The sequence below is a fragment of the Electrophorus electricus genome, chromosome 9 (genome assembly GCF_013358815.1).
Source record: "Electrophorus electricus isolate fEleEle1 chromosome 9, fEleEle1.pri, whole genome shotgun sequence".
Lineage (NCBI taxonomy): Eukaryota > Metazoa > Chordata > Actinopteri > Gymnotiformes > Gymnotidae > Electrophorus > Electrophorus electricus.
In genome coordinates, this window is record NC_049543.1 from 12,442,981 (window position 1) to 12,470,689 (window position 27,709).

Genomic DNA, 27,709 nt, shown 5'->3' on the forward strand with positions numbered 1-27,709 from the left:
TGGTCATTGATAAGTGTGTCATCGGGATTATGGATTTTCACACACACAAACACGTAAATATAATGAGGCAGGTCTGTATGAGGTCCATGATTCAGGCATGCCTTTTTGAGGCAGGATTGTTTCAGCCATGTCTGTTTGAGGCAGGTCTGTATGCGGCTGGTCTGCTTGAGTTCGGTCTGTGTGTGGCTGGTCTGTTGGAGGAACAAGTGTTCTACTGCACCTCTGGCCCTAGAAGGTACCATGGTATGGGTAAATTCCCCTGAGTTGGGTTGAGATTCCATGCTCTATATTTTCTAGGCATGGGAGAGTGGAGAACACTTCCAGGAAGATGGCAGAAGACAAGTGAGGCCAGAATTAGTCCGTGGATAAGATGAAGTGTCCTCTTCTGTGGTCCCTATTTAAGGCGCAGAGGCAGCTTGGTCACTTGCTGCTTTAATCTGCATTAATCTTCAGATGCAGCACAGGATTATGTCACAGCACCAGCCCGGTCTGACACCCAGTCGCTGCTCTAACACAATTCAGCATCTCAGCATCACGAGAGGAGGAAGCTGGCAGAAGAACCCCAGCCCAAAGAGATAATCAGAGACAGAGAGAGACAGCGAGAAAGACACAGTCAGGGAGAGAGAGAGACAGAGAGAGAGACAGAGAGACAGATAACAGCAGGGTGAGAAAAGACCACAGGGAAAGAGAGGAAAAGAGGAAAAGAACATAAGACACAGTCCCCCCAATTATACATATTTGTACCCCCCCCCCATTCCACATATTTGTATACATTCTTCAACAATGTGTAATACAAGTTGCTAACTATAAAATTTACGCACAAGTAAATATATTTTCCTGCAACTGCAAAGCTGCGTTATAGCCTGCGGAGCACAAGCAACAAGTGGACGAAACTTTCAGTTTCTTTGCGTTCAATATGTCAATCTTTTTCCCTCTTTCATATATTTTATAAGCCAGTTATGAACTCGCGAGGACACGGAGGACTCGGGTTGGTTAAGAACAGAGAGAGAGAGAGAGAGAGAGAGAGAGAGAGAGAGAGAGAGAGAGAGAAAGAGAGAGATTTAGCACACCTCTCTGAGTCGTGGTCGTGCTGTGACAGTGCCATTCTTGCTCCTTGCCTGCAAAGCAGCAAGCGGATTGCCTCGTGCCCTCCGTGATAAACCACAGATACGCAGGTAAAAATGAAAAATAATTAACGTCATTGTTATTATTATTGTATTTTACGGCGTAATAGTTTTGTATTCACCTGTTGCATCAGTTAGCCTGTTCTAATTTGGCAGCCTTTTATTCCTAAACCATGCTGAAAGTAGGTTTGCTGGTTTCTACGGAGGGCTGCCGTAGGTAAGCGTTCAGGTTATATTTGTCTGTAAGAGAGACTGACTGGGGATCCGGATGCAAAAAGCGTCGGACGGACTTTTATGCGCTCTGAGCGTTGTTATCCAGTGCCGATGGCACAGAAGACTAGAGCCTAATAAGTTAAACCAGGACTGGGTGATTACAGTTAGCACTTAGTTTCATGCATCAGCAGACCTGTTTCAAAATGCGAAAATAACCATTTTTTCATCCATTGTCGACCTATTGTTCATATATTGGGAATGCAATGCGAGTGCTTTGGTTGTCTTCGGATATTCCGTCTAAGGCAGAGTGAAAGTAGAAGGAAAAAAAAACTTTATGGAATGTCAGAATATCAGAAGTCTATTGATCGGATGAATTGATTAGCCTGACAGATGGAGAGCGCGGGCTTCATGGTGATTGTAGACGCCACACTTAAGAGACCAGGGCTGGGTTTCTCAAAAGCGTCGTAACAAAGGTAATCTCTAAATGGTAGAGCCAATTTTACACTTCTCTCTCTCTCATCTAATATTATCTTAACACTCCGACGATTTAGGGAAACGCGACCCTGGTTGGCTTTTTAATATGGTAGCCTACTGCACTTCCTAAATCCCAAAAGAATAATAGTATATCCAATATATCCCAAAAGAATAATAGTGCTAACGTAAAGGTTAGATGTGGAGCGTGCGAGAGAACAGTAGGTGATAGCGCATTAAAGCCGCGTGCCTTATTAATTGCCTTAGGAGTTCTGCAGGAGCTCGCGTACCCGCTGACGGCTCACCCGCTCAGAGCTCGAAGAAGCGTGACGTAGGCTATACTCTTCAACATTTCGTGAAGATTCTCACGTCCCATTTTATCATTAAAGGAAAGTATTTCTTGTAAATTTCTTGTAGATCTGCATTATTTAACCATGCAAAAAGTGGCCAGCAAGTTTAAGATTACGTATCGAAGAAATAATTATGAGTAATTGCCCCCAAATTAACTTAAAGGTGCATATTGTATTTATAATTTGGACGATAGTTTAGTGTCGGCATCTGCCGTCTTCTCCAAATGTTCGCGTGTAACTGTGGAAGCAACGCTCTTTAAAATGCCTGACACTGAATTTCAAATTGCAACCCATATTGCAACCCAACCCATGCATGATACTCATAAAATAAGAAGTTTACATTTTGATCTGGTTGTTTTGATTGGCAACCTGAGATGACTGTATTCAGTCAAAATACATTTCATATTCTCTGCCTATTATCCCAGTGGTTTCATTTTGTCTGAATGTGAAGTGGCCTTCAAGAGTGCTGTCTAACACAGCTTCCATGGAAACAACATACAGATGTGTGTGTGTGTGTGTGTGTGTGTGTGTGTGTGTGTGTGTGTGTGTGTGTGTGTGTGTGGTTTTAGGACATACTTCCCTACATTGTAAATACATGGCATTAACATCTGTATGCAACTGAATCATACCTGTGGAGACGTTGCAGGGCGTGTGTCGCTACTGTAACCTCACCATTAGTAACCTCACTATCACTTGATCAGTCAAGTTGTCTTAATTGCATTGGAGTACCACAGGAAGGAACAGTGCTAATTACAGGGTACAGTGATGTCATAGAACAGGTTACCATGGTGAGGTCAAAACGTTGGTTCCTGCTCCAGTATGAGGTCACTTAGTGTCATTGTAAGACGAAGCTAGAGTTGGACTACCCTTATCCCAGAACCTAACTACCCTCACCCCAGTAACTAACTACTCTTACCCCAGAACCTAACTACCCTTACCCCAGAACCTAACTACCCTTACCCCAGTAACTAACTACTCTTACTCCAGAACCTAACTACCCTTACCCAAGAACCTAACTACTCTTATCCCAAAACCTAACTACCCTTACCCCATAACCTAACAAATCCTTTTGTTAGAACCTAATCAGTTCTGTTAACAATGGTGTTATATGTTGTGCGTTAATATAAAATTGCGCTGCTAAACAATTCTACATGTACAGTAAGTTCATAAGACACAACATAAGATGGACTCTAAACCTCAAATTTCCCAGTGTAAGAGGAGAACTTATGCATGGCATAAAGGCTGATGTAGAATGAGAAAACCAAACATTTTTGGTCTACCTTTACTTTTTCTTGTTCCACCTCTTTTCTGGCCTCTTCATATCAGTTTCTGGGTGATTCATAGTAACCCCATATAAACTATATTACCCAGGGGGCACTACATGATGCTTACCTGTTTCAGTTCTCTTTACAAGTCTAGTGCAATATAAGTAAGGTTAGTGCTAGTCTAAGTAATGTTAATGCTAAACAGCAATGTTGTCCTGGCTCTAAAAGGGCACACAGAGAAAGTGTGAGTCAGACAACAACACAAAACTGCTTCAGCCAAAAACAGTATTAAACACAGTTCAGGAGCAGTAAGATAATGTTAGTGCCATTAACATTAGCGCCATTAACAGTAGTGCCACTCGTAGTAGTGAGGAGCCTCTTGATGTAACATCAACATAAACACCTGAAGCTACTGCAATCAACTATGACGTTAACAATAACTTCCAATAAAGTTGCATTGACTACACACACACAGACACAACACACACACACACACACATACATAATAAATAAGGAAATAAATATATATATAATCATTTATAGTAAAATATTTATAGTTTGGCAAATGGTTGTTACTTTGAGTAAATAGGTTTATGTTGTGAATATCAGTGTGTTACCTCCTATTGTCTTTGATTCACTGTGGAAACTCATAATGTAGCACTTATTGATTTGCTGATACCAGCTGATAAACACACTGACATGTCAATAAGGGCAGTAAAGGCATTATTTTCCCCACTTGAAGCACCGGATATCCATGTACAGAAATAGTGTCTTAGAGATTGGCCTGGTTAGGTTGATTGGGCTTACTGATTGGCTCAGGAACCTTTGTGGCCTGTTGGTGTAAACGGTCTGGAAGTCACTGATACACACCAAGAGCAGAAAGGAACAAGTGGTTATTCCCTGCACCACGAGTAACATTATCACGTACTAATACAAAGTAGTTGTCATAGAGATCTTTGATTAGAAAAGTAACTATTTGTGCTAATACTCTGAATTACGTGGGGGGGGGGGGGGCTTCATTTATTATGTAGATTTATGAGGCAGAATGTATCTGTTTATATATTAAAAGATTTATAAAGTTAAAAGTGAACTAATACCCTGTCTCATTCTGCATTTCAGACATTATTATGAGGAAACCATTAGAAGATCTTGACCCTGTGCAAAATCAGTGTCTTTCCAGTCATGTTTAACAGTGGATGGAGACATGCACAGTTGATCTGAGCCAGCACATTGGACCGCTGACCTGCCCATCAACCGTGGTTCCCACGTTCTCTGCCACAGAGCTGTGGCCAGAGCCCACCCCTGCAATGCAGAGGGGTGGTCGTTGCCCACGGCAGCGTATGGGGAGAAAGCTACGTCCATCACGGATGTTGGGCTTGGCCCTCAGTATCTGTGCCCTTTCTCTGCTCCTGTCCTGGAGCGCTTTCGAAGGTGCGAACATCCCTGCGTTGGCTCAGAGTGGCGGGGGGCACCTGCGAGATCCCTGGTGGCACAGAACTCTGCGCTCCACCACGGATCAGCGGAACGTTTCAGCCGACGCGCCTGTTGCTGTAGCATCGGGGATGGTTAACCAGGGGGATTACCCGGACGATCTGTTCTCGTTGGAGGAGAGACGCCGGGGTGCCGTGGCACTGCACATGTTCGGAATGCTCTACATGTTCATCGCGCTTGCCATCGTCTGCGACGAGTTCTTTGTCCCTGCCCTCACCGTCATCACTGAGAAGCTGGCCATCTCCGACGATGTGGCTGGCGCCACCTTCATGGCTGCTGGAGGCTCCGCCCCTGAGCTGTTCACCTCCGTGATTGGTGTCTTTGTCTCACACAGCAACGTGGGCATCGGCACCATTGTGGGCTCCGCTGTCTTCAACATCCTGTTCGTGATCGGCATGTGCGCGCTGTTCTCACGCGAGATCCTTAACCTGACGTGGTGGCCGCTGTTCCGCGACGTCACCTTCTACATCGTGGACCTGGTCATGCTGATCTCCTTCTTCTTGGACAACTACATCACCTACCTGGAGAGCATGGCCCTGCTGGGCGCCTACGGCTCCTATGTGCTGTTTATGAAGTTCAATGGCAACATTGAGCGTTTGGTCAAGGGCATTATGAACAGAAACCAAGTGAATGGACTGGAGCCTGCTCCTAAGGTGAGTTGACCAACGTGCCACACGTGACAAGGCTGACCTCTTCGAGTAGCCTCTGGTCTAGGCTTTGGGTGATTGGCTAGGGAGCAGCAGTGCAGGCTGGCAGGAGCCAATCAGTTTTGCTTTAATCCTGTTCAGAGATCATAACACCTATCAACGACCTTAGCATTCAGAATTCTTCTTGAACAACGTTTCAATCATTTCTTCTAATGTCTTCTAACCAATGCCATCTTAGTTCCCTTTTTGTTTACACTGAATGGTTATGCAGAATTGTTTTGTTGAATTAATCCCACTGAAATGCTTGTGTTACCATGTAACATTAGCACAAGTTCAACATGGATTGTGTGCGTGTTCATTGAGTACCCATTGCCAATACAAACAACAGACTACACCATTAGACGAGGCTCTACATGTTAGCAAGGCTGGATTGTCGAGGGATATTCTAAGCATTTGACACTTGGTGTTGCATCTGACCTGTCAAAGGCAATCTTAGGAAACATATATCAACACAGACTGTGTCATTAGTAGCTAAATCAATAACATTGTGTGCTGAAACACTGCACTATGGCACCCGTGGGATCTAAATTAGAGGACGGGGAATAAGGCACAGGTGTTTGTGATGATTTAATAAGATGGTGATTGGGATCAGGGCTGTGATTGACATGTGGCGTCTGTGGATACCGGCTGGGGCCTGACAGCAGTAATATCTTTTTTTTCTTCTTTTCCTGAAGCCCACCAATTCTGGGGATGATGAGAACAAACTCTCGGTACGTACAACTCAACTCAAGTGCCTCATGTCTCACATACCCAACCCTTGGTCTCCTCACATGACAGTTTATTGATGACTTTGGACAGCGGTGACAAGTGTCATTGGTGTATCATGTACCATGAGATTAGATGATATGTAACCTGGGTGCTAAAAGACCCTTCTCATTGGCTGTTCTTCAGGCTAAACCCCGCCTCCAGAGAGGCGGGAGCTCGGCTTCCTTGCACAATTCACTGATGAGAAACAGCATTTTCCAACTGATGATCCACACACTGGATCCCCTCAGCGAAGGTAAGACACATTCACACATTCATACACACACAGACACACACAGTAATATTTAATAAAGGTGTGAAGAAACACCCAAACACACTAATTCCTCTTATTAAATGAACTGGGCTTCAGGTAAGAACTTTTTCTTATTCTTATCCTGAATATATTGTGCTTGTGTCGTCATGTTTGCACATTGTAAGTTCACCCTGTTGTTATAAATGACCTTTATGAACAGACCTTTTGTACAAGAGCACGCATTCACAAGAATTATTAATTATCATGTTTGACACCAGAAAACATAATTTCAGGGAAGTTCAAGGATAAGGCTTCCATACTGCACAAGATCGTCAGGAAAAAGGAACACGATGACGAGAATGGCATGGGTGAGTCAATCCTCCTGCCTCAGCCACACTTCAACAGTGCCGGACTGGGCAGAGTATGTGGGGAAAAACCTCATATTTCTGGGGTGAAACTGGTAAAGCAGACCTCGGTTTTTAACCGGTCTGGATTGATCGATTGTATTTGGAGTGGAACATTTAAAACCCTAGCCAGTGCGGTTAATGAAGTTCCTCATGAGCTCTGAAAACATCTCGACACCGTGGCTAAAGCACCGTGGCTAAAACACCGTGGCTAAAACACCATGGCATTTGACTGAAGCTGTAAACATCACCATCACATTTTTCTGTTTTAGTGCATTTTTTATTTTATTATTCTAGCATGATGTAATTCATTGTCTTTTCCTCCTGTTTTTTTTTTTTGGTTTGTTTTTTTGTTTGTTTTTTTTTGCAGTGGATAAAAAATTGCCCAACAGCACCCGGGTAGAGGTAGAGGTGACTCCACCCATGAACGGAAATGTAGGACAAGAGGTGACATCATCATCAACAACATCAACCATAGCCAGACCAGCTCAGAGCTGTCAAAACAGAACATATGCAGACCTGTAGATGACTAAGTGTTCAAGGGCTTTGTGTGTGTGTGTGTGTGTGTGTGTGTGTGGTTTGTTTTGTTTTTTGCAGACTGAGGAGGAAGAGGAGGGTGAAGACAAGCCCCTGAGCCTGGCGTGGCCGGATGGAGGCCGGAAGCAGGCGACGTATCTCTTCATCCTCCCTATCGTGTTTCCGCTCTGGCTCACGCTGCCTGATGTTCGTAGAGATGTACGAAAGTTTGCACCTGTGTCATGTGCACATGCTCACACACACGTGCACCTGCTCACACACACACACACGTGCACCTGCTCACACACACACACATGTGCACCTGCTCACAGGCCTGCACTGCAGATTTATCCATTACACACCCCAGACTTCACATCCTCATTCTCACTATATAATCATCACGTATGTCGAGCACATTAGCAGATACAGAGATTAAATTCACACATCTTGCATCAAAGATTACATCTCACATCAGAGATTACGCTCACACATCTCACATCAGAGATTATGTTCACATATCTCACATCAGAGATTGCGTCTCATATCTGAGATTACATTCACACATTTTACATCAGAGATTACGTTCACACATCAGAGATTACGTTCACATATCTCACATCAGAGATTGCATCTCACATCTGAGATTACGTTCACACATTTTACATCAGAGATTACATTCACACATCTCACATCAGAGATTGCATCTCACATCAGAGATTACGCTCACACATCAGAGATTATGTTCACATGTCTCACATCAGAGTTTGCATCTCACCTCAGAGATTACGTTCACACATCAGAGATTACATTCACATATTTTACATCAAAGATTACATTCACACATCAGAGATTACGTTCACATATCTCACATCAGAGATTGCATCTCACCTCAGAAATTACATTCACACATCTCACATCAGAGATTGCATCTCACATCTGAGATTACGTTCACACATCTCACATCAGAGATTACATTCACATATCTCACATCAGAGATTGCATCTCACATCTCACATCTGAGATTACATTCACACATCTCACATCAGAGATTACGTTCACACATCTCACATCAGAGATTACGTTCACACATCTCACATCAGATATTACGTTCACACATCTCACATCTGAGATTACGTTTACACATCTCACATCAGAGATTACGTTCACACATCTCTCCTGCGGTAATGTGGGCCTTGATCCTTCAATTTTTATACATAAAACCTCTGATAATTAAACATTTTCTTGTCATCTATTATGTTAAGGTCACTCGATCTATAATTGGCCAATCCCACAGCTGCAAATACAGCTAATTGGCCAGAGTAAGTCTGATGCTTGTGATGTCATTTGGAAGTTGGAGAAGGCACTTATTCTTCCCTTACTTTTAATTTTTTCTTTCTTTCACACAGAGTTCAAAGAGGTTCTTTCCCATTACATTTCTGGGTTCTATCAGTTGGATTGCCATCTTCTCCTATCTGATGGTGTGGTGGGCTCACCAGGTGAGCAGGACACACACACACACACTCACACAAACACACACACACACACACTCTCGCACGCACGTACGCACGCACGCACGCACACACACACACACACACACACACACACACACAAACACACACACACACACACTCTCGCACGCACGTACGCACGCACGCACGCACACACACACACACACACACACACACACACACACACACAGGGACTTCGCAGGTTACATAAGTATGGTAGTATTGGTGCTAGGTTGTCGGTCTTCCCTTCATCACATTCTTTGGTGTTTTCTCCACTCCAGCAAACCTGTTTGAATTCATAACTGACTTAGTCATTAGCTGATGACCTTAGTCAGGTGTGTTGGGAGAGGAGAAGCTAAACTTTACAATGACTAAAACTGAGAAACACCATTCTAAAGTGTGTGAGTGTGTGTGTGTGTGTGTGTGCGTGCACGCGCACCTGTGTGTATCTTCACATACGCATGAGTGCGTGTGTGTGAGTGCACGTGTGCACATATGAGTATGCACGCATGTGTGTTTTCTGAATCTCATAGGCCTGTTCCGGATTATCCCGCAGGTGGGCGAGACAATTGGCATCTCAGAGGAGATCATGGGCCTGACAATCCTGGCGGCCGGAACCTCCATCCCGGACCTCATCACCAGCGTAATCGTGGCCCGCAAGGGTCTGGGGGACATGGCCGTGTCCAGCTCCGTGGGGTCCAACATCTTTGACATCACCGTGGGGTACAAAAGTTCTCTCCTTCATCATCATCACAATAAAACAGCAATCACACACACTGGAGGTCATTTCCCTAACACTAGTTTGTTGTTAAAGTGCATAAATAAATGCTGTGAATTGAGCAACAAATTATAAACAAAAAATCTAATCAAAATGTAAATATATAGTGCTTTTTACATCAAATGTTGTCACAAAGCAGCTTTACAAATGTTTGAGTCCAAGCCCCCAGTGAGCAAGCCAAGGGCAACAGTCGGGAGGGGAAAAAAACCCTAGAGCATGAGGAAGAACCTTGAGAGGAACCAAGACTCAAAGGGGAGGCCCATCCTCCTCTGGCCAACAACGGTTACCACAATAATATCCATTTTAAGATAAAAATAACTAAAAAACTAAAAAATAAGCATGTCTAGTCCAACTTTCTAGAGATGCTATTATGGATCTCTTATTAAATGCTTATTTATCTCTTATTAAGCTCTTATTAAGCTCTCATTAAGCGCTTATTAAAATCATTTGAAGATATTGTTAATCCTGTTTTAAACTCAAGCTCTCGTTGAGCTCTTATTAAATTCTTACTAAGCTCTTATTAAACTTATTAAGCTCTTATTAAACTCTTAAGCTCTTATTGAATTCTTGTGAAGCTCTTAATAAACTATTATTTAACTTAAGCTCTTATTAAACTCTTATTAAGCTCCTATTAAACTTATTAAGCTCTTATAAAACTCTTATTTAAGATCTTACTAAGCTCTTATTAAGATCGTATTAAACTCTTATTAAGCTCTTATTAAACTTATTAAGCTCTTAAGATCTTATTGAATTCTTATTAAGCTCTTACTAAACTCATAAAAAAGTTAAGCTCTTATTAAGCTCTAATAAACTCTTATTAAACCTATTGAGCTTGTATTAAACTCTTATTAAGATCTTATTAACCTCTTAATAAGCTCTATTTAAACTCTTAAGCTCTTATTAAACTTATTTAGCTCCTATTAAAGCTCTTAAACTCATATTAAGATGTTATTAAACTCTTATTAAGATCTTATTTAACCTATTAAGCTCATATTAAGATCTTATTAAGCTCTATTAAACTCTTATTAAGCTCGTAATAAGCTCTTATTAAGCTTTTATTAAGCTCTTATTAGCCTCTTATTAAACTCTTATTAAACGCTTATTAAGCTATTATTAAACTGTTATTAAGCACTTATTAAACATATGCGCTTATTAAATTGCTATTAAGCTTTTATTAACCTCTTATTAAGCTCATAAGCACTCAGTAAACTCTTATTAAACTTTTTAAGATCTGATTAAGCTCTTATTAAACTCTTATTCAGCTCTTATTAAACTTATTAAACCTATTAAGTTTGTAATAAGATCTTATTAAGCTCAAATTAAGCTCTTATTAAACTCTAAGTTCTTATTAAATTTATTAAGCTCTTAGTGAACACTTATTAAACCTATTAAACTCTTATTAAACTGTCAGTAAGATCTTATCAAATTCTTATTAACCTCTTATTAAGCTTTTATTAAACTATTATCAAACTCTTATTAAGCACTTATTAAACTTATGCTGTTAATAAACTCTTATTAAGCTCTTATTAAACTCTAAATAAGCACTTATTAAACTTATTAAGCTCTTACTAAACTCTTATTAAACTCTCAGTAAGATCTTATTAAACTCATATTAACCTCTTAATAAGCTCTTAATAAACTCTTATTAAGCTCTTATTAAACTCTTAATAAGCGCTTATTAAACTTATTAAGCTCTTACTAAACTCTTATTAAACTCTCAGGAAGCTCTTATTAAACTCATATTAACCTCTTAATAAGCTCTTAATAAACTCTTATTAAGCTCTTATTAAACTCTTAATAAGCACCTATTAAACTTATTAAGCTCTTACTAAACTCTTATTAAACTCTCAGGAAGCTCTTATTAAACTCATATTAACCTCTTAATAAGCTCTTAATAAACTCTTATTAAGCTCTTATTAAACTCTTAATAAGCGCTTATTAAACTTATTAAGCTCTTACTAAACTCTTACTAAACTCTGAAGCTTTTATTAAACTTATAAAGCTCTTATTAAATTCCTATTAAGCTCTTATTAAATTCCTATTAAGCTCTTATTACACTCTTATTAAGCTATTATTAAACTCTTATTAAGCTATTATAAACTCTTCAGCTCTTACTAAGCTCTTATTAAACTCTTATTAAGCTCTTATTAAACTCTTACTAAGCTCTTACTAAACTCTTATAAACTCTCAGTAAGATCTTATTAAATTCTTATTAACCTCATTAAGATCTTAATAAGCTATTATTAAACTATTATTAAACTCTTATTAAACACTAATTAAACTTATGCTCTTATTAAATTCCTATTAAGCTTTTATTAAACTCTTATTAAGCTCGTAAGCACTCAGTAAACTCTTATTAAACCTATTAAGCTCATACTACAGTCTTATTAAGCTCTTACTAAACTCTTATTAAGCTATTATTAAACTCTTCAGCTCTTACTAAGCTCTTATTAAACTCATATTAAGCTCTTATTAACCTCTTATTAAACTCTTAAGCTCTTATTAAGCTCTTGTTAAACTCTTAAGATCATATTAAGCTCTTATTAAACTCCCAAGATCTTATTAAACTCTTATTAAACTCTTATTAAACTGATTAAACTCTTATTAAGCTCTTATTAAACTCTTAAGATCATATTAAATTCTTAATAAATTCTTATTAATAAATAATTCTTATTCTTATTAATCCTATTAAGCTTGTATTAAACTTTTATTAAGCTTTTATTAAGCTTATTAAACTCTTACTAAGCTCTTACTAAACTCTTATAAAACTCTTAGTAAACTCTTATGAAACTCTTAAGCTCTTATTAAGCTCTTATTAAACTCATATTGAGCTCTTATTAAGCTTTTATTAAACTCTTATTAAGCTCTTATTAAACTCTTATTAAACTCTTGTTAAGTTCTTATTAAACTCTTACTAAGCTCTTACTAAACTCTTATAAATTCTCAGTAAGATCTTAGTAAATTCTTATTAACCTCATTAAGATCTTATAAGCTCTTATTAAATTCTTATTAAGCTCTTATTAAACTCTTATTAGGCTATTATTAAAATATTATTAAACTCTTATTAAACACTTATTAAACTTATGCTCTTATTAAATTCCTATTAAGCTTTTATTAAACTCTTATTAAGCTCATAAGCACTCAGTAAAGTCTTATTAAACCTATTAAGCTCATATTAAAGTCTTATTAAGCTCTTACTAAACTCTTAATAAGCGCTTATTAAACTTATTAAGCTCCTACTAGCTCTTATTAAACTATCAGTAAGCTCTTATAAACCTTTTATTTAACTCTTAATAAGATCGTATTAAACCCTTAAGCGCTTATTAAATTCATATTAAGCTTTAATTAAACTCTTATTAAGCTCTTATTAACTTCTTATTAAACTCTTATTAAGCTCTTAAGTACTCATTAAACTTAATAAACTTTTTAAGCTCTGATTAAGCTCTTATGAAACTCTTATTAAACTCATATTGAGCTCTTATTAAGTTTTTATTAAACTCTTATTAAGCTATTATTAAACTCAAGCTCTTATTAAACTCTTATTAAACCTATTAAACTCTTATTAAGCTCTTATTAAACTCTTAAGATCATATTAAATTCTTATTAACTTCTTAAGCTCTTATTAATCTTTTATTAAACTCTTAAGATATTATTAAACTCTTATTAACCTCTTATTAAGCTCTTATTAAGCTTTTATTAAACTCTTATTAAGCTATTATTAAACTCTTAAACTCTTATTAAACTCTTATTAAACCTATTAAGCTCATATTAAAGTCTTATTAAGCTCTTATTAAACTCTTAATAAGTGCTTATTAAACTTATTAAGTTCTTACTAAACTGTTATTAAACTCTCAGTAAGCTTTTATTAAACTCGTATTAACCTCTTAATAAGTTCTTAATAAGGTCTTCTTAAACCCTTAAGCTCTTATTAAACTTATAAATCTCTTATTAAATTCATATTAAGATTTTATTAAACTCTTATTAAGCTCTTATTAAACTCTTATTAAATTCTTATTAAACTCTTATTAAACTTATTAAACTCTTATTAAACTCTTAAGCTCTTATTAATCTCTTGTTAAGATCTTATTAAATTTATTAAGCTCTTCTTAAATGACTATTAAGATCTTACTAAACTCTTATTAACCTCTTAATAAGCTCTTATTAAACTTTTATTAAGATCTTATTAGTCTTGTTAAACTCTTCTTAAGCTCTTAAGCACTTATTAATCACCATTATTAAACTCTTAAGATGGTATTAAACTCTTATTAAACTCTTATGATCTTATTAAATTCTTATTAAACCTACTATGCTTGTATTATTAAGATTTTATTAAGCTCTTACTACGTGCTCACTTATAAAACTGTTAGTAAACTCTTATTAAGCTCTTATTAAACTCTTAAGTTCTTATTAAACTCTTAAACTCTTATTAAGCTCTTACTAAGCTCTTACTAAACTATTATTACACTCTTAAGCTCTTACTAAACTCTTATTAAACTCTCGGTAAGATCTTATTAAACTCTTACTAAGCTCTTACTAAACTATTATTAGATTCTTATTAAACCTATTAAGCTCGTATTAAACTCTTAAGCTCTTATTAGCTCATATTAAACTCTTACTAAGATGTTACTAAGCTCTTACTAAACTATTTTAAACTCTTATTAAGCTCTTACTAAACTCTTATTAAATTCTCAGTAAGATCTTATTAAACTCTTATTAAACTCTTACTAAACTCTTACTAAGCCCTTACTAAACTATTATTAAACTCTTAAGCTCTTACTAAACTCTTATTAAACTCTCAGTAAGATCTTATTAAACTCTTATTAAACTCTTACTAAGCTCTTACTAAGGTCTTACTAAACTATTATTAAACTCTTGTTAAACCTATTAAGCTCGTATTAAACTCTTAAGCTCTTATTAGCTCATATTAAACTCTTACTAAGCTGTTACTAAGCTGTTACTAAACTATTTTTAAACTCTTATTAAGCTCTTACTAAACTCTTATTAAATTCTCAGTAAGATCTTATTAAACTTATGCTCTTATTAAATTCCTATTAAGCTTTAATTAAACTCTTATTAAGCTCTTATTAAGCTCTTAATAAACTCTTATTAAGATCTTTAGCAATCATTAAACTCTTATTAAACTTTTTAAGCTCTGATTAAGGTATTATTAATCTCTTATTAAGGTCTTATTAAACTCTTATTAAACCTATTAAGCTCGTATTAAACTCTTAAGTGCTTATTAAACTTATTAAGATTGTACTAAACTCTTATTAATCTCTCAGTAAGATCTTATTAATCTCTTATTAACCTCTTAATAAGCTCTTAATAAACTCTTATTAAGCTCTTATTAAACTCTTAAGATATTATTAAACTCTTAAGTGCTTATTCAATTTATTAAGCTCTTATTAAACTTATTTAGCTCTTATTAAACTCTTAAGATCTTATTACTCTTTTATTAAGATCTTATTTAACTATTATTAAACTCTCAGTAAGCTCTTATTAACCTTTTATTAAGATCATAATAAGATCTTATTAAACTCTTAAGCTCTTATTAAACTAATAAAGCTCTTATTAAATTCCTATTAAGCTCTTATTAAGCTCTTATTAAACTCTTAAACTATTATTAAACTCTTAAGATCTTACTAAGCTCTTATTAAACTCATATTAAGCTCTTATTAAGATCTTATTAAACTCTTAAGCTATTATTAAACTCTTATTAAACTCTTATTAAACCTATTAAGATCATATTAAGATCTTATTAAACTCTTATTAAGTTCTTACTAAGCTCTTACTAAACTCTTATTAATCTCTTATTAAACCTATTCAGCTCTTTTTAAGATCTTATTAAACTAATTAAGCTTTTATTAATCTCTTATTAAACTCTTATTAAACTCATACTAAACTCTTATTAAACTCTTAAGCTCTTTTTAAACTTATTAAGCTCTTTTTAAACTTATTAAGTTCTTATTAAACTCTAATTAAGCTCTTATTAAGCTCTTATGCACAAAACCTGGAGCAAATTTTAGCAGAACTTCCATGTGCCCCAGATGTTACTGCTGTCAAATTCATCTCATGTTCCTATTCTCTTTTCATGTTTGTGTTCTCTTCTCACATTTCTGTTTTCTTCTTTCTATAATTGAGCTCTAAGACTTCTGCAGCACCAAAACGTTGCCACTGGACCTTTAATTGATCTTTACTTAAAAGTACTTTTTTCTTTGTTGTATCCTTCATTTCTTCATAATTTTTAAGTTTTCAGTTACGTCAAATTGCCTGGGGCATAAAACCTGCATCTGTGTATGTTAACCACATGCTGGGCAGTGGGAAAGAGCAGAAGTGCAGAACTTCTTCGGATCCCTGAGGACAATATCTGGAACCACAGCTATAACCCCTCTGGCTGCCTCACCTTTAGGAACCACAGCTATAAACCCTCTGGCTACCTCACCTTTAGGAACCACAGCTATAAACCCTCTGGCTACCTCACCTTTAGGAACCACAGCTATAACATGTCTGGCTACCTCACCTTTAGGAACCACAGCTATAACAAGTCTGGCTACCTCACCTTTAGGAACCACAGCTATAACACGTCTGGCTACCTCACCTTTAGGAACCACAGCTATAACACATCTGGCTACTTCACCTTTAGGAACCACAGCTATAACATGTCTGGCTACCTCACCTTTAGGAACCACAGCTATAACACGCCTGGCTACCTCACCTTTAGGAACCACAGCTATAACACGCCTGGCTACCTCACCTTTAGGGACCACAGCTATAACAAGTCTGGCTACCTCACCTTTAGGAACGACAGCTATAACACGTCTGGCTACCTCACTTTAGGAACCACAGTTATAACCCCTCTGGCTACCTCACTTTTGATTAAATGTGCTCGTTTGTATGTTTGTTTTCCTCAGGTTGCCATTTCCGTGGCTGTTTTATTCTGCCTTGCACAGCCTGAGGCCTGTGACCGTAAGCAGCAACGGGCTGTTGTGCACCATCGTGTTGCTCTTCCTCATGCTCCTCTTCGTCATCATCTCCATCGCGGCATGTAAGTGGAAGATGAGCAAGCTGCTGGGCTTCATTATGTTCCTGCTCTACATCATCTTCCTCGTGGTCAGCGTCATGCTGGAGGACAAGATCATCACCTGCCCCGTCTCCATCTGAGGGTGTCGCCCGGCGCCCCCTGCTGGAACCACACCACAGAACTAAAAACCTACACGAGACTCGGAGAACGACAGGAAGCAAAGGCTTTCCGGCCTCTGTATTCTACAAACAAAAAAATGCAGGACGATGCATCTTTTAAAAATTCTGTGGCATAACTCTCTGTCCATAAAGAAACTGAGTATTCTGTTTCTTTTGGCAATTATAATTGCTTTTGATTATTTTTTCATTGGTGAATAGAGACTGCTTACATTTTCTATAGCTCCAAGTGGGAAGAGATGCATGCAGTATATGTTGACTGTTGTCAAGGTAGAACATAGAATTCAGGGGATGTGAAGTCAACAGGCACTAGGACCTGGGAGGCACACATAGCACCTCTCCCTCTCCAAAAACTCAGGGTAAACGTGGGATGTCGCCACCCAAATACAAACACTCAATTCAGGACCAGAATTACAGTCCTGTCACCATGTTACTACATTAATCTTTAAAAAGCCTTCTGTTACACACTGAACAAGAAAACTGAGAACTAGGGCAGTGTGATTTTGTGGCTGTGTGAAACGTTCTTTGTCTGAAAGCAGGTTAGGATTGAAGGTGTCGTACCTATAACTATTTAAACTAAAAAGTGAAATTCTACAATGCATCGGTGACTGCTGAAAACGCACTGAACACAAACAGCTAAAGTTTATTCATTGTGACTGTCCAGCATTGTAACTGATGTTTCCTTTGGAATAACCATCTGATTGCTATTGTTGTCATGTCAAAAATCAACAAATAGCAAATGTTTGACTTGGGCGTCTAGCCACTCAATCTTCAGAGCTATTGGAGTCTGACATCATCTGCACTGTAGAATTAGTGATGTTAAAGGACTCTGTCTTTATAAACACATTTCTGTTTAGACATCAAAGAAAAAAATCAGATATGTGCTGAAGTTGTGAATTCACACAGTTGATGGGGACCTTCTAATGCCAAATCACTCTTGATTATTTATTTCTCTGCAGCACATTCATCTGTTAATGCAATAATACACATTTATATATTTACCTGACTGCTTTGTCATACTATCTTGGGCATTTAACATTTACAGCCTTTGGCAGACACCCTTGTCCAGAGCATCTTACAGAAGTGCTTTTTTGTCTCTTGAGATACATCCTCGTGTGACAGTAGATTGGTCAATATAACCAGAACACTATATTTATATCATGATGCTTTAATTCAGAGGAATTTACAATCATAACTGAAGACAACTTGAGTAATTGAGGGTTAAGGGTTTTGCTCAGCCACCCAACGGTGGCAACCTGGCACTGGTCGGACTTGAACTGGCAAGCTTCTGATTACTAGTCCAGTACTTTAAACACTGACCTAGCAATGCCCCCATTTGATATTGGCATCGTCATGGACTCACTATTCTGCTTAGATAAAAACATTCAACATATCTAACCATAACCCTATATATAAATCCATCGATAGCTAATCCTAACCATACATCTATCCCCCTCCCCCAATATAACCCTAACACTAGATGTAATACTCCTATCCCAACACCGCATCTAATTCTAACCCTATATCCAATCCACCTAAAACTGTTTGAGCGCTTGGGAGGAATAAAATTTAATTTTCTGTGGTAACGACTACCCGAGAGAACTCCAGCTGTTTATCTTTTTAATTTTCCCTTCCTGATGCGTGTCTGTTGTTGAAGTAAAAGAGGCATACCACTGAGTGGAGTGACGCGATGTAGCGACGGGCACGTGTTTTTGTGTCGAAGCACGGAGTGTTTCGCATCAACTCGTACAAAGCGCCTGTCCGAGTCGACTCGAGTTGCCACGTGATGTTGGCGTGATTAATCACGAACAGTGCGGGATTAATAGTCTGCTCTTACGAGAGGCTCGTGGCAGTGAAGCCTGAGGAACCGCGAGCTCAAAGCAGGTTTCCTCCTGTAGAGGAGAAGATACAAATTATAATTGATTCAAGATACTGGACTGAAAAGGTGCATGCATTCGGTGCGAGTAGTTTAAATGCGGATCGTTTACATGCTGATGTAGTTTAGATACGTTACATTAACAGTACTGCATGAAAAAACCCAGATATGTTGGCGGAGATGAGTTATATATGTACACACGCAGTATATACGTATACCGTCGGTGGTATAAACAGCATGAGTCCAGATTATTTTGCTTACGTCAGTCAGCAAAACCAAACAGGAAAAGCAAACCAGGAAACGGAAGTAGATGATGTGTATTTTGGTGTTTCAAGTAGATTGCGCCAGGCTAGTTAACCTGCTTTACTTAAGTGAGAATTCTTGCGTTCGACAACAACGTACGAGTTTTCAGATGATGCATAACACATCGAAGCACTGAACTTAGTCACTGCATCTGTAGAGGCAGTTAAAAACCAGGTACTTTTCCAAGTTAGATCGACTAACTAGCTAGTTGTCTTAACTGCAGATTGACAAACATGGTGACCGCACTCTTCCTGTTTACGGTACATCTTCTGTTTCTGCCGTTCGTCGACTGTTGGGCCGATGGTAAGTACATTTAAATGTTATTCATTAATAAGGTGTCTCATGCCCTGCATATTTTTCACTACAATAGACCGACTTGACTGCAACAATAACAGTTTGCTAACTAGATAAAATGCAGTTGTTTAATTATTTTAAACTTAAGCCGATAGTTGTCCACAGCGCTGTTAAATTATTTTTTCATTTCGTTATTTTTCACTTGTGGATAAAGTGAATGTAAACACATCATCTCCCTTCCGCTGAAGGTGCTGTCCTGCTTCGCGACGTTAATGCTCTCACGCTGCACCGGGGCCGGTACACCACTGCCCGACGCTCCAGGCCGATTCCTCAGCTGGAGTGCGTCGGGGGGTCGGCGGGCTGTGGCGCTTTTGTTCCAGACGTAGTCCAGTGTCAGAACAAAGGATGGGACGGTGTGGATGTACAGGTATGTGCCAGCATTTAACACACAACATTCTTGGTTTAACCTTTTGGTGATGGGTGTAATTCTTCAGCTGCAATTCCTATCTGGACATCTACCGCCCTGCAGAGTGCAGTTTCGACCCTAGTCTAGCACGCCAATACTGGATTTGGTGGTTTATGTCTGTAAATCTCTCTCTTTGCAGTGGGAGTGCAAGGCTGACATGGATAACTGGTACAGGTTTGGCAAAGTGGAGGTGTCCTGTGAGGGTTATAACAGCCCTGATGATCCGTACATCCTGAAGGGCTCGTGCGGCCTGGAATACACGCTGGAGCTTACCGCTGAGGGGCGGCAGCAGCAAGGCTCCCGCGGCTTCTCCGGGTTTTCTGACTTCGCCTCCAGCTTTTTCCAGGGCAAGGGGCACAGTTCCGGCAGTGGCGGGTATTACCAGCAGGGCGTCTCCACAGGGGAGGGAGCAGGCGGCCTGATGGTCATCGCGCTTTTCCTGCTGCTAGCCTATGCTGTCTACAAGATGTTCCTGTGCAACCCTGCGCATGGCCAACAGGGTTACCAAGGCGACGGGACACAAGATTCCACCGGAGCTTGGGATGGTGACTATGGAAACATGGGCCCGCCCCCTCCTGGGTTCAAGCCTGATTACACAGGTAAGATGAGGTATAGTCTATGTCTGGGTTGCCCTGTGTTGTAGAGTCAACTTTGGTTGTAAAGTGTATATGCAGTTTGTTTGCACAGTTCTCTACCCCCCCAATCAGAACTTATTATGGACATAGTTATATAATTTCATAATCAGTTATCATACCCACTGTGGATTAGTGAATCAACCATGTGTTTGCTGACAGCTTTGTGTCTTTCCTTCATTGCAGCTCCACCCCCTGGCCATGCCCACTCAGGTCCAAGTTATGGTTTCTCTGACTCCTACACCCGCCCCCACACTGCCAGGGCTGGCTTCAGCCGGCCCACAGGGCTCGGGGGAGGCGGCTTCTGGTCTGGGATGGGTGCTGGTGGGCTGCTGGGCTACCTGTTTGGCAATCAGAGGTTAGTGGAGAGTTTTTGCACCAGGGACGTAAGGACATTTTTACTGGCAACACTAGCTGAAGGGCTGTAGGCTGATATCCCACAAAGTGATTGACAGCAGGGCTTACTTTAGCTGTGGGACCCTTACACTTTACTGTCTGGTGTTTACCGCACCCTTTAAATGGGTATTTAGGCCAACAGTTCAACTCCTTTGTTGTGTTGAATCAGGGTTTTGTACGTCTGCGTTGTGATGCAGCAGACTCGTTTATCCATCCCTCCTTCTTCTCCTCTGTGTTTGTAGACGGGGGCCACCTGTGGGCTCTGCAGGCCCTACATATTATCCCCGCTCATCTCCACCCAAAACAAGCTCAGGAACACGTACCGCTTCAGGTAAACAATAATAACAAACATTTTTAGAATTGTTTAATTAAATCATTATTAAAACAATAAGGTATGTTGGTTTTGGTGATTTTATGTATTCATTTATTTGAATTGCAGGTTTTGGAGGAACCAAGAGAAGATAAAGAATATACTGAATGTGAAGCTGTTGACTTCATATCAGAGCCAAAACTCACCTTTTGCAGAGAAAAAAAAAGTAAAATATGGCTTTATATGTAAAATCAGGAAAACAGTGGCGTGTGTGTTCTAGAACATAGATTGTTGCTCTGACCTCAGATTCAAGAAGCTCTACAGTACTTAATGATGTAGTTTATCCTGAATCACACAAGGCTGGTTAATTCTCACCAGTTACCTGGAGTCCAGATGTCCTTGCTGACCTGTGAACCTCGTTGGTTTTATGCGCTCTAAGAACAGTAGGGGGCGCTGTACTACAGCAGCAGAGGAAGGAAACTTGTTTTTCTCCTGCATGTATGTTCTAGTCAATTAATTTTACGTTTTTTTGTTGTTGCTAATTTTACCTCCTTTTGTGTGATTTTAAAGTTGCTGTATCTGATGCTGTTCTGTTCCACTGACAGCTTCATCATAGTATAAAGTTATTTAAGAATGTTTTACATTTAAATTGTAGACTGGCTGTTTTAAAATTGTGTAAATTAATCGAACTCAACTAGGTTAGTCCTCTTATTTAAGATTTACCCAATTCAACACTTTAAGACAGTCAGGTCTTTTTAAGGTAAAACCAGTTTTTGATGAAGACTAAATTGGTTGATGATATGAGAATGTCAGAAACATACCATATTCCACAATCCAGTGTCACCATAAAGTCGTTGAATTAATGTTTTTTAAAAATATATTTTACTGTCTCAATTTTAATTTGTTTCAGTTTTATTAATTATCAGTATCCGTTTCATATTGTAGTTTTTTTGTTTTTCAAATGTACTTTATGACTTCTGCTTCTAAATAAAATGTGTATGTTCTGAAGTAATTACTTCTTCCTAAAAAAGAATGCCTGACTTGATCATCATTGCGTCTTTTGACGTTGCTATTGGAAACGCATAACAGTGATTTTCTTTTTTCGTAGCTTATATATGGCTTATGCAATAAAGCAGTATCATTTCCGTTATTAAAAAGGAGTGCCAGTCTTAAACCAAAAGACAGGCAGCGAGACAAAAACCTATTTGGCCCGTACGGGGATCGAACCCGCGACCTTGGCGTTATTAGCACCACGCTCTAACCAACTGAGCTAACCGGCCGCCATGATTGTTTATAATTGTTCCTTGTACCGGGATAGCTAGCTACCTAACGCTGCAGTCAAGAAACGTTTATGAGAAATATTCAGTTGGTGTCTCAGTAGATGGCGATATTAATCCAAAAGCGACTTTAAATCGTTTAACAATTGTAGAGCACACAATACCTACAAAGCACAGCTAACGCTAACAAGCGGAACGATTGTCTTATATTTTAAGGAGAGCAGGTTAACACCAGGATATCACTTCAGTGAGTACTTCGGTCTTCTTCGTTGTTATAGGCTATCTTATCTAGATTACATTTGCATTAGATTATCCTACATGGATATCATATTAGCTAGGCTTTAGGCATGGGCAATTTAACATTAACCACCTTTCACTAAATGGGTTTCTCTGCTAAAACAGGTTGGCTCTAATACCAGAGAAATACCTACGCTAGGCGTGTCTAGTTAGCCAGCTAGCTAACGTTATAGCTGCGTGGCTCCGTTAGAGTTAGCGTGTCAGTTACATTATCTAGCGTTAGATAACCTAGCTAGGTTAGCTGTCTGGCTAGTTGTTGATAGCTATGCTATCGTTAATTGATTGCTAAAATTACGCCGGCGAAAACTTTCATCTAACGCTACACAGTGAACCCCGTGCAGGTCGGTGCTCCTTTGTTTACACAAGACTGTCAAATAAACTAAGCTAACATAACGTTGTCTATTTTTAGAGGCGATTCGAGTTGTATGCCTTAAGAATGGATCCCTTGGCGAATAGTACTAAACCAGCTGATTCCTCTTCTGGAAACCCGTTGAAGGAGCCTTTAACGCCGTACATGCTGGCCAAGATAGAGCGAAACCGACAGCGGGCGTTGATGCTGAGGCAAGCCCGACTCGCCAGCAGACCGACATCCGATGGAGAAGGTGTGTGCGCCGTCAAAGCTCCCCGAGGATAGCGTGGCATGAATTTTCTTTAAATATCTCTTATTTATTTTACAATGAGGTCTATGTCTAACATATGTTAGTTTGAGAATATTTTAAAAATGCCGCACACGTCTGTTTTGTAGACTAATAAGTAACTTCTTACACCCAGTTGCTGTGCTTAGTTACCCTGTTTGACTAATGTGTTCTCAGGCGCGACTACAGCCAAAGTGTCGAAAACCGTCGATTCTGGGGCGGGATTCTTCATCGATGAACCGCCAGAGGAGGAAAACGACCAGCGGACTGTGAAGGTGGTGAATCAGCTAGGTGACGATTTATCCCACCGGATAAACTAAACACGCCACTCATCGCATTCTTAATATATTCGGACAGAATTAATGCGATTCTAAATATTGTATTTATGTGTGTGTGTGTGTGTGTGTGTGTGTGTGTGTGTGTGTGTGTGTGTGTGTGTTTAGCTCCAGTTATAGAGCCAGATTATCTGATCTGTGAAGAGTGTTTGAAGCCATTTATGGACTCGTATCTCAGCAACAGTTTTGATCTCTCTGTCTGTGACAAATGCAGGTACAACCATACACTCATATTCTGTCTATTACACACAGACACACACACCACCACCATAAACTCTCATATTCTTTCTTTCTCTCTCATACACACGCACACAGAGCTATTTCACATGTCTGTTGGTGGTTTATGGTCTGTGAAGCTTGTTCCCCTCTCGCTCTCTGAGCTGGTATCTGGGTTGATCAGTGTACGTGTCTTTACAGCTGCACATTGAGTGTGTGTTCTGCTGTACCAGAGTTCTCAAACTGCTTTGCAGGTGTGTGTGTGTGTGTACCATGTGTTTGTGGTTTGTGGACAAAAACTGAAATGCAGAAGTGAGACATCAAAGCTTTTAAAACAGCCACCAAACCTGTTCACAGCAAAGCTGTAAAACTGAAAACTTCCATAAGGCCATATAACAGGAGGACAGCTACAAATACCCAGGGCTTCTCCAATCACACAGGAACCATGAGGGAGAAACAAGAACAACAGGTTTATCCACACCCCTCCGCAGGATTAGACAGGTCCTTAAGCGTCAGGTGAATGGGAGCAGTAAGATCAAAGTCAAGAACACGGGTGCTCTGTGAGTCATCAGATACCCAGCAGGCACAGTAAGCAGGGTAAGAGGAACTGGAAACTGCCGTCGTCAAGACCAGAAAACACCTCACGATGCATGACGCCCTCCACCCAAGAACCTGCATCCAACAGGTGTATGCCAGACTGTGGACAGGAGCCACTGAGACAATCCAGCACCTAGTGACAGGATGTAAGATACTGGCAGAGAAAGCAGACACAGAGAGGGACAACCAAGTGACCGAGATGCAGGAACATGTGAGGTGGACAAATGGGAGGATCCCCAGAGAGTGGTGGAGAACAAGGCTGAGATCCTGTTTGACCTCCAGATCCAGACAGATAAACAAGTAATGAAGAACCAGCCTGATATGATGGCGGATGAGATGCTGCAGTGATGTGGACATAACAAGTGATGTCAACATGCAAAAGAAGGAATATGAGATGTTGGGTGAGAAACCAGCAATAGCGAGAACATGGAAGGTTAACACCAAGGTCATCCCAGTGCACTTTTGTTGCACAGCTGATGAAGGACCGAATTGTCCTGTTTTTCTTGGAACCTTGTGTACCACACTGAAATTTTTACTACCATGACATCCACTACACTACGCCAAAGTTACTCCCTGGAACAAACTAATGTATGAATAAATTAATGATTGACTGACTGAATCAATCAATCTATGTAAAATGCAATATAATTGTGTGTGTGTGTGTGTGTGTGTGTGTGTGTGTGTGTGTGTGTGTGTGTGTGTGTGTGTGTGTTCAGAGACAACGAGGTGAAGCACTGTCTGATTTCCCGTACGGAGGCAAAGCAGCTTTTCCTGTTGAAGGACTGCGATTTGGACCAGCGTGAGCCAGCGATACGCTTTATACTGAAGAAAAACCCCCACAACCCCCGCTGGGGAGACATGAAGCTATACCTAAAGACCCAGGTATGACCCCTGACCCTCGACCTCTGACCCAGTGCCTGTCCTTTATCACACAAACCCACACCACATGCCCTGATAGTGGTCGCTCAAATGAGTGCTAAGAAGAAAGGAAAAATCCCGTCATTGAGCTGTGCTTGGTGAACAGCACTTAGGTTTCAGCACAAGTATGTTTTAACCAATCCAGAAGCTCTTATACAGGGAGGTGAGCCATGTTGAAGGGGAGGGGCTTCAGAGAGATATTTATGAGGAGAGCTTGGCCTTAAAGGGAAATGGATCCCTCTGATGGCAGAGTCTACCGGAAGTAGTGAGGTCACCGCTTCAAAAGCACGGTCTTCATGTGTAGTCAACATTTAAGCATGTTAAGCAGATGATGTTATCGTCCTACCTTTTATACCTTGATTTATTTTTTTATGTGAAAAACTGCATTTAATGTGAAACTGTAGCTCCAGCCTCTAGCCCTGTGATGATGATCTTGGCCTGTGATATCTGGCCCAGATGAATCTGATTTCTGAGCGAATCTGAGAGTGAAATTGGTTTGATCCTATTCAGTTGATCGGTGGTGTTTTTGTTTAGCAAGTTAACATTTGTTAAGCAGAGAACAGTTAATAAATGTTGAGGTACTTATTATTGCTGTTGTAGAAGTGTTTCTTCTGTTTTGTGTGAATTTTGTCAGTCTGTTGTCTTTGGTTAAATTTGCTAGTTAATGTTCACATGCGATCATTATTAACGTTGTCCAAACCTTGTGGATGTGTTGTGTGAACGTCCAGGTGGTGAAGCGATCTCTGGAGGTCTGGGGCAGTGAGGAGGCACTGGAAAAAGCTAGAGAGAGTCGCGAGGAGAGCAGGGAGGTGCAGAAACAGAAACGCTTCAACAAGAAGGTCAAAGGTTAGAGGCGCGCCCGCACACACACACACACACCAGGTGCCCTGAACTATTGTAGCAGAGAGGAGATGGGGACATTTGCATCTGAAGATGTAAAAGCCCATCTGACACTCTCACTACCCAACTAATCTGAGTTAATCTGTTCAGATATTCTGAATTAATATGAGTCATTCTGTTCAGCAAATGTACATTGACTTACATTGGCTGTGGAGATGCTGTCTGCAAAATAAAGTTTTCACCTTAATCAGATCATTATCTCAACATTAATCTATTATGCTTGGCCTCTTTTGTAACTTCTTATAACTTATAATCTCTCTTCCCCCGCCCCAGAGCTGAGACGAGCAGTGCGGAGCAGTATGTTTAAGAGGGACACAAGTGTCCATCAGCATGACTACGGCCCGGAGGAGCTCCTTAACGAAGATGAGGACCAGTACAGGAAGGTGTGCGCCACCTGTGGACACCAGCTCACTTACGAGAAGATGTGAACATGCTCCAAACCGCACCGGTGCTCACTCCGTAGGGAGGAGAGAAAGTGCGCACTATGCAGAGTGTGCGAGGGCTTCGGGTCAGCCTCGGAGCAGATGGAGGAATCGGCCACTTGAGGATGGCTAGGGCTGTGTGTGGGAGACCGTACTGCAGAGATCACAACGATGCAGACAACCTTCACCGTACCGCAGAGATGTGGTTTTCCCTGAACGTTTTTCTCCTTTTCTTTGTCCATTGTGTCTCTCATTCTTTTGGATATGTTTCTCTCTCATATCCATAAGTACCTGTCAGGGAAACTAACTGACTTTCTTTCCTGGAATCTTCCATTCTCATTCCTGTTACCTACCAAACAGTGGCATCAGCCTCAGAACTTGTGTGTGGTGAGTTGTTGTGGGTTTTTTTGTTTTTGTTTTTTTTGTTTGGTTTTTAAATGGTTATTCTTCACGTTCAAAAGTACCGCCTTTTAGATGCCGTTTAAGTGGTAGCCGTTCACAGAGCGGTCGGCCCGCGTCTCGTGAGCGCAGTGGTACAGCACTTGGAGCAATCAGGATGGTGTTCATGCAGTCCCAGCTCTGAACAGCAGATTTCACTGCAGAGCAGCTGTCGCTGTACATAGGTTTTAAAAAAACAAATACTTCTTTTTTTGTTTTAAACGCAACCAACTTAAATTTTGCATTTTGAATGAGCACTTTCAGTGATCACTACAGTGTAAGTCTTAAATCTTACTTTCCTTGACAATTGTTACATTGTGTGTATTTAACATTTATGATTTTCTATGAATAATAAATTAAGTACTGCCATAAAGAA

The 27,709-nt window shown here is 39.6% G+C and overlaps 3 protein-coding genes and 1 non-coding gene across 6 annotated transcripts; 3 read left to right on the forward strand and 1 right to left on the reverse strand.

Annotated features, from left to right (window-relative positions):
* Window positions 1-1,091: 1,091 nt before the first annotated feature.
* On the forward strand, window positions 1,092-18,022 carry slc24a2 (solute carrier family 24 member 2). 2 transcript variants are annotated; one of them, XM_027019926.2, is made up of 10 exons: window positions 1,092-1,175; window positions 4,543-5,567; window positions 6,296-6,331; window positions 6,513-6,621; window positions 6,897-6,986; window positions 7,393-7,469; window positions 7,620-7,757; window positions 8,945-9,034; window positions 9,603-9,769; window positions 16,736-18,022. In XM_027019926.2, the coding sequence occupies exons 2-10, from the start codon at window positions 4,620-4,622 to the stop codon at window positions 16,983-16,985; spliced, it is 1,905 nt and encodes a 634-aa protein (XP_026875727.2). In that variant the 5' UTR covers window positions 1,092-1,175; window positions 4,543-4,619; the 3' UTR covers window positions 16,986-18,022. The 2 variants fall into 2 exon arrangements, with proteins under 2 accessions (XP_026875727.2, XP_026875728.2); XM_027019927.2 differs by having other exon boundaries at window positions 6,912-6,986.
* A 731-nt stretch (window positions 18,023-18,753) lies between these two features.
* saraf (store-operated calcium entry-associated regulatory factor) lies at window positions 18,754-22,310 on the forward strand. Its single transcript, XM_027019935.2, has 7 exons — window positions 18,754-18,966; window positions 19,424-19,503; window positions 19,743-19,921; window positions 20,100-20,559; window positions 20,779-20,950; window positions 21,231-21,319; window positions 21,428-22,310. Exons 2-7 carry the CDS (start codon window positions 19,434-19,436, stop codon window positions 21,451-21,453), a joined length of 996 nt encoding a protein of 331 aa, XP_026875736.1. The 5' UTR covers window positions 18,754-18,966; window positions 19,424-19,433; the 3' UTR covers window positions 21,454-22,310.
* A 194-nt stretch (window positions 22,311-22,504) lies between these two features.
* trnai-aau lies at window positions 22,505-22,578 on the reverse strand. Its single transcript has one exon. It is a non-coding gene; the product is annotated as a tRNA-Ile (tRNA).
* Window positions 22,579-22,612: 34 nt separating this feature from the next.
* On the forward strand, window positions 22,613-27,709 carry xpa (xeroderma pigmentosum, complementation group A). 2 transcript variants are annotated; one of them, XM_035529932.1, is made up of 7 exons: window positions 22,613-22,822; window positions 23,284-23,474; window positions 23,685-23,798; window positions 23,951-24,056; window positions 25,372-25,537; window positions 26,302-26,419; window positions 26,747-27,709. In XM_035529932.1, exons 2-7 carry the CDS (start codon window positions 23,309-23,311, stop codon window positions 26,899-26,901), a joined length of 825 nt encoding a protein of 274 aa, XP_035385825.1. In that variant the 5' UTR covers window positions 22,613-22,822; window positions 23,284-23,308; the 3' UTR covers window positions 26,902-27,709. The 2 variants fall into 2 exon arrangements, with proteins under 2 accessions (XP_035385825.1, XP_026875726.1); XM_027019925.2 differs by having other exon boundaries at window positions 23,369-23,474.

Bases quoted from the DNA above. Each gene is read 5' to 3' on its own strand.
- slc24a2 (XM_027019926.2), top strand. From the start codon at position 4,620: ATGGAGACATGCACAGTTGATCTGAGCCAGCACATTGGACCGCTGACC. The intron at 6,332-6,512 runs GTACGTACAACT...GCTGTTCTTCAG, and splicing joins ATGATGAGAACAAACTCTCG to GCTAAACCCCGCCTCCAGAG. The intron at 6,622-6,896 runs GTAAGACACATT...GTTTGACACCAG, and splicing joins ACTGGATCCCCTCAGCGAAG to AAAACATAATTTCAGGGAAG.
- xpa (XM_035529932.1), top strand. From the start codon at position 23,309: ATGGATCCCTTGGCGAATAGTACTAAACCAGCTGATTCCTCTTCTGGA. The intron at 23,475-23,684 runs GTGTGTGCGCCG...ATGTGTTCTCAG, and splicing joins ACCGACATCCGATGGAGAAG to GCGCGACTACAGCCAAAGTG. The intron at 26,420-26,746 runs GTTAGAGGCGCG...CCCCCGCCCCAG, and splicing joins CTTCAACAAGAAGGTCAAAG to AGCTGAGACGAGCAGTGCGG.
- saraf (XM_027019935.2), top strand. From the start codon at position 19,434: ATGGTGACCGCACTCTTCCTGTTTACGGTACATCTTCTGTTTCTGCCG. The intron at 19,504-19,742 runs GTAAGTACATTT...CTTCCGCTGAAG, and splicing joins CGTCGACTGTTGGGCCGATG to GTGCTGTCCTGCTTCGCGAC. The intron at 21,320-21,427 runs GTAAACAATAAT...TTTGAATTGCAG, and splicing joins AGGAACACGTACCGCTTCAG to GTTTTGGAGGAACCAAGAGA.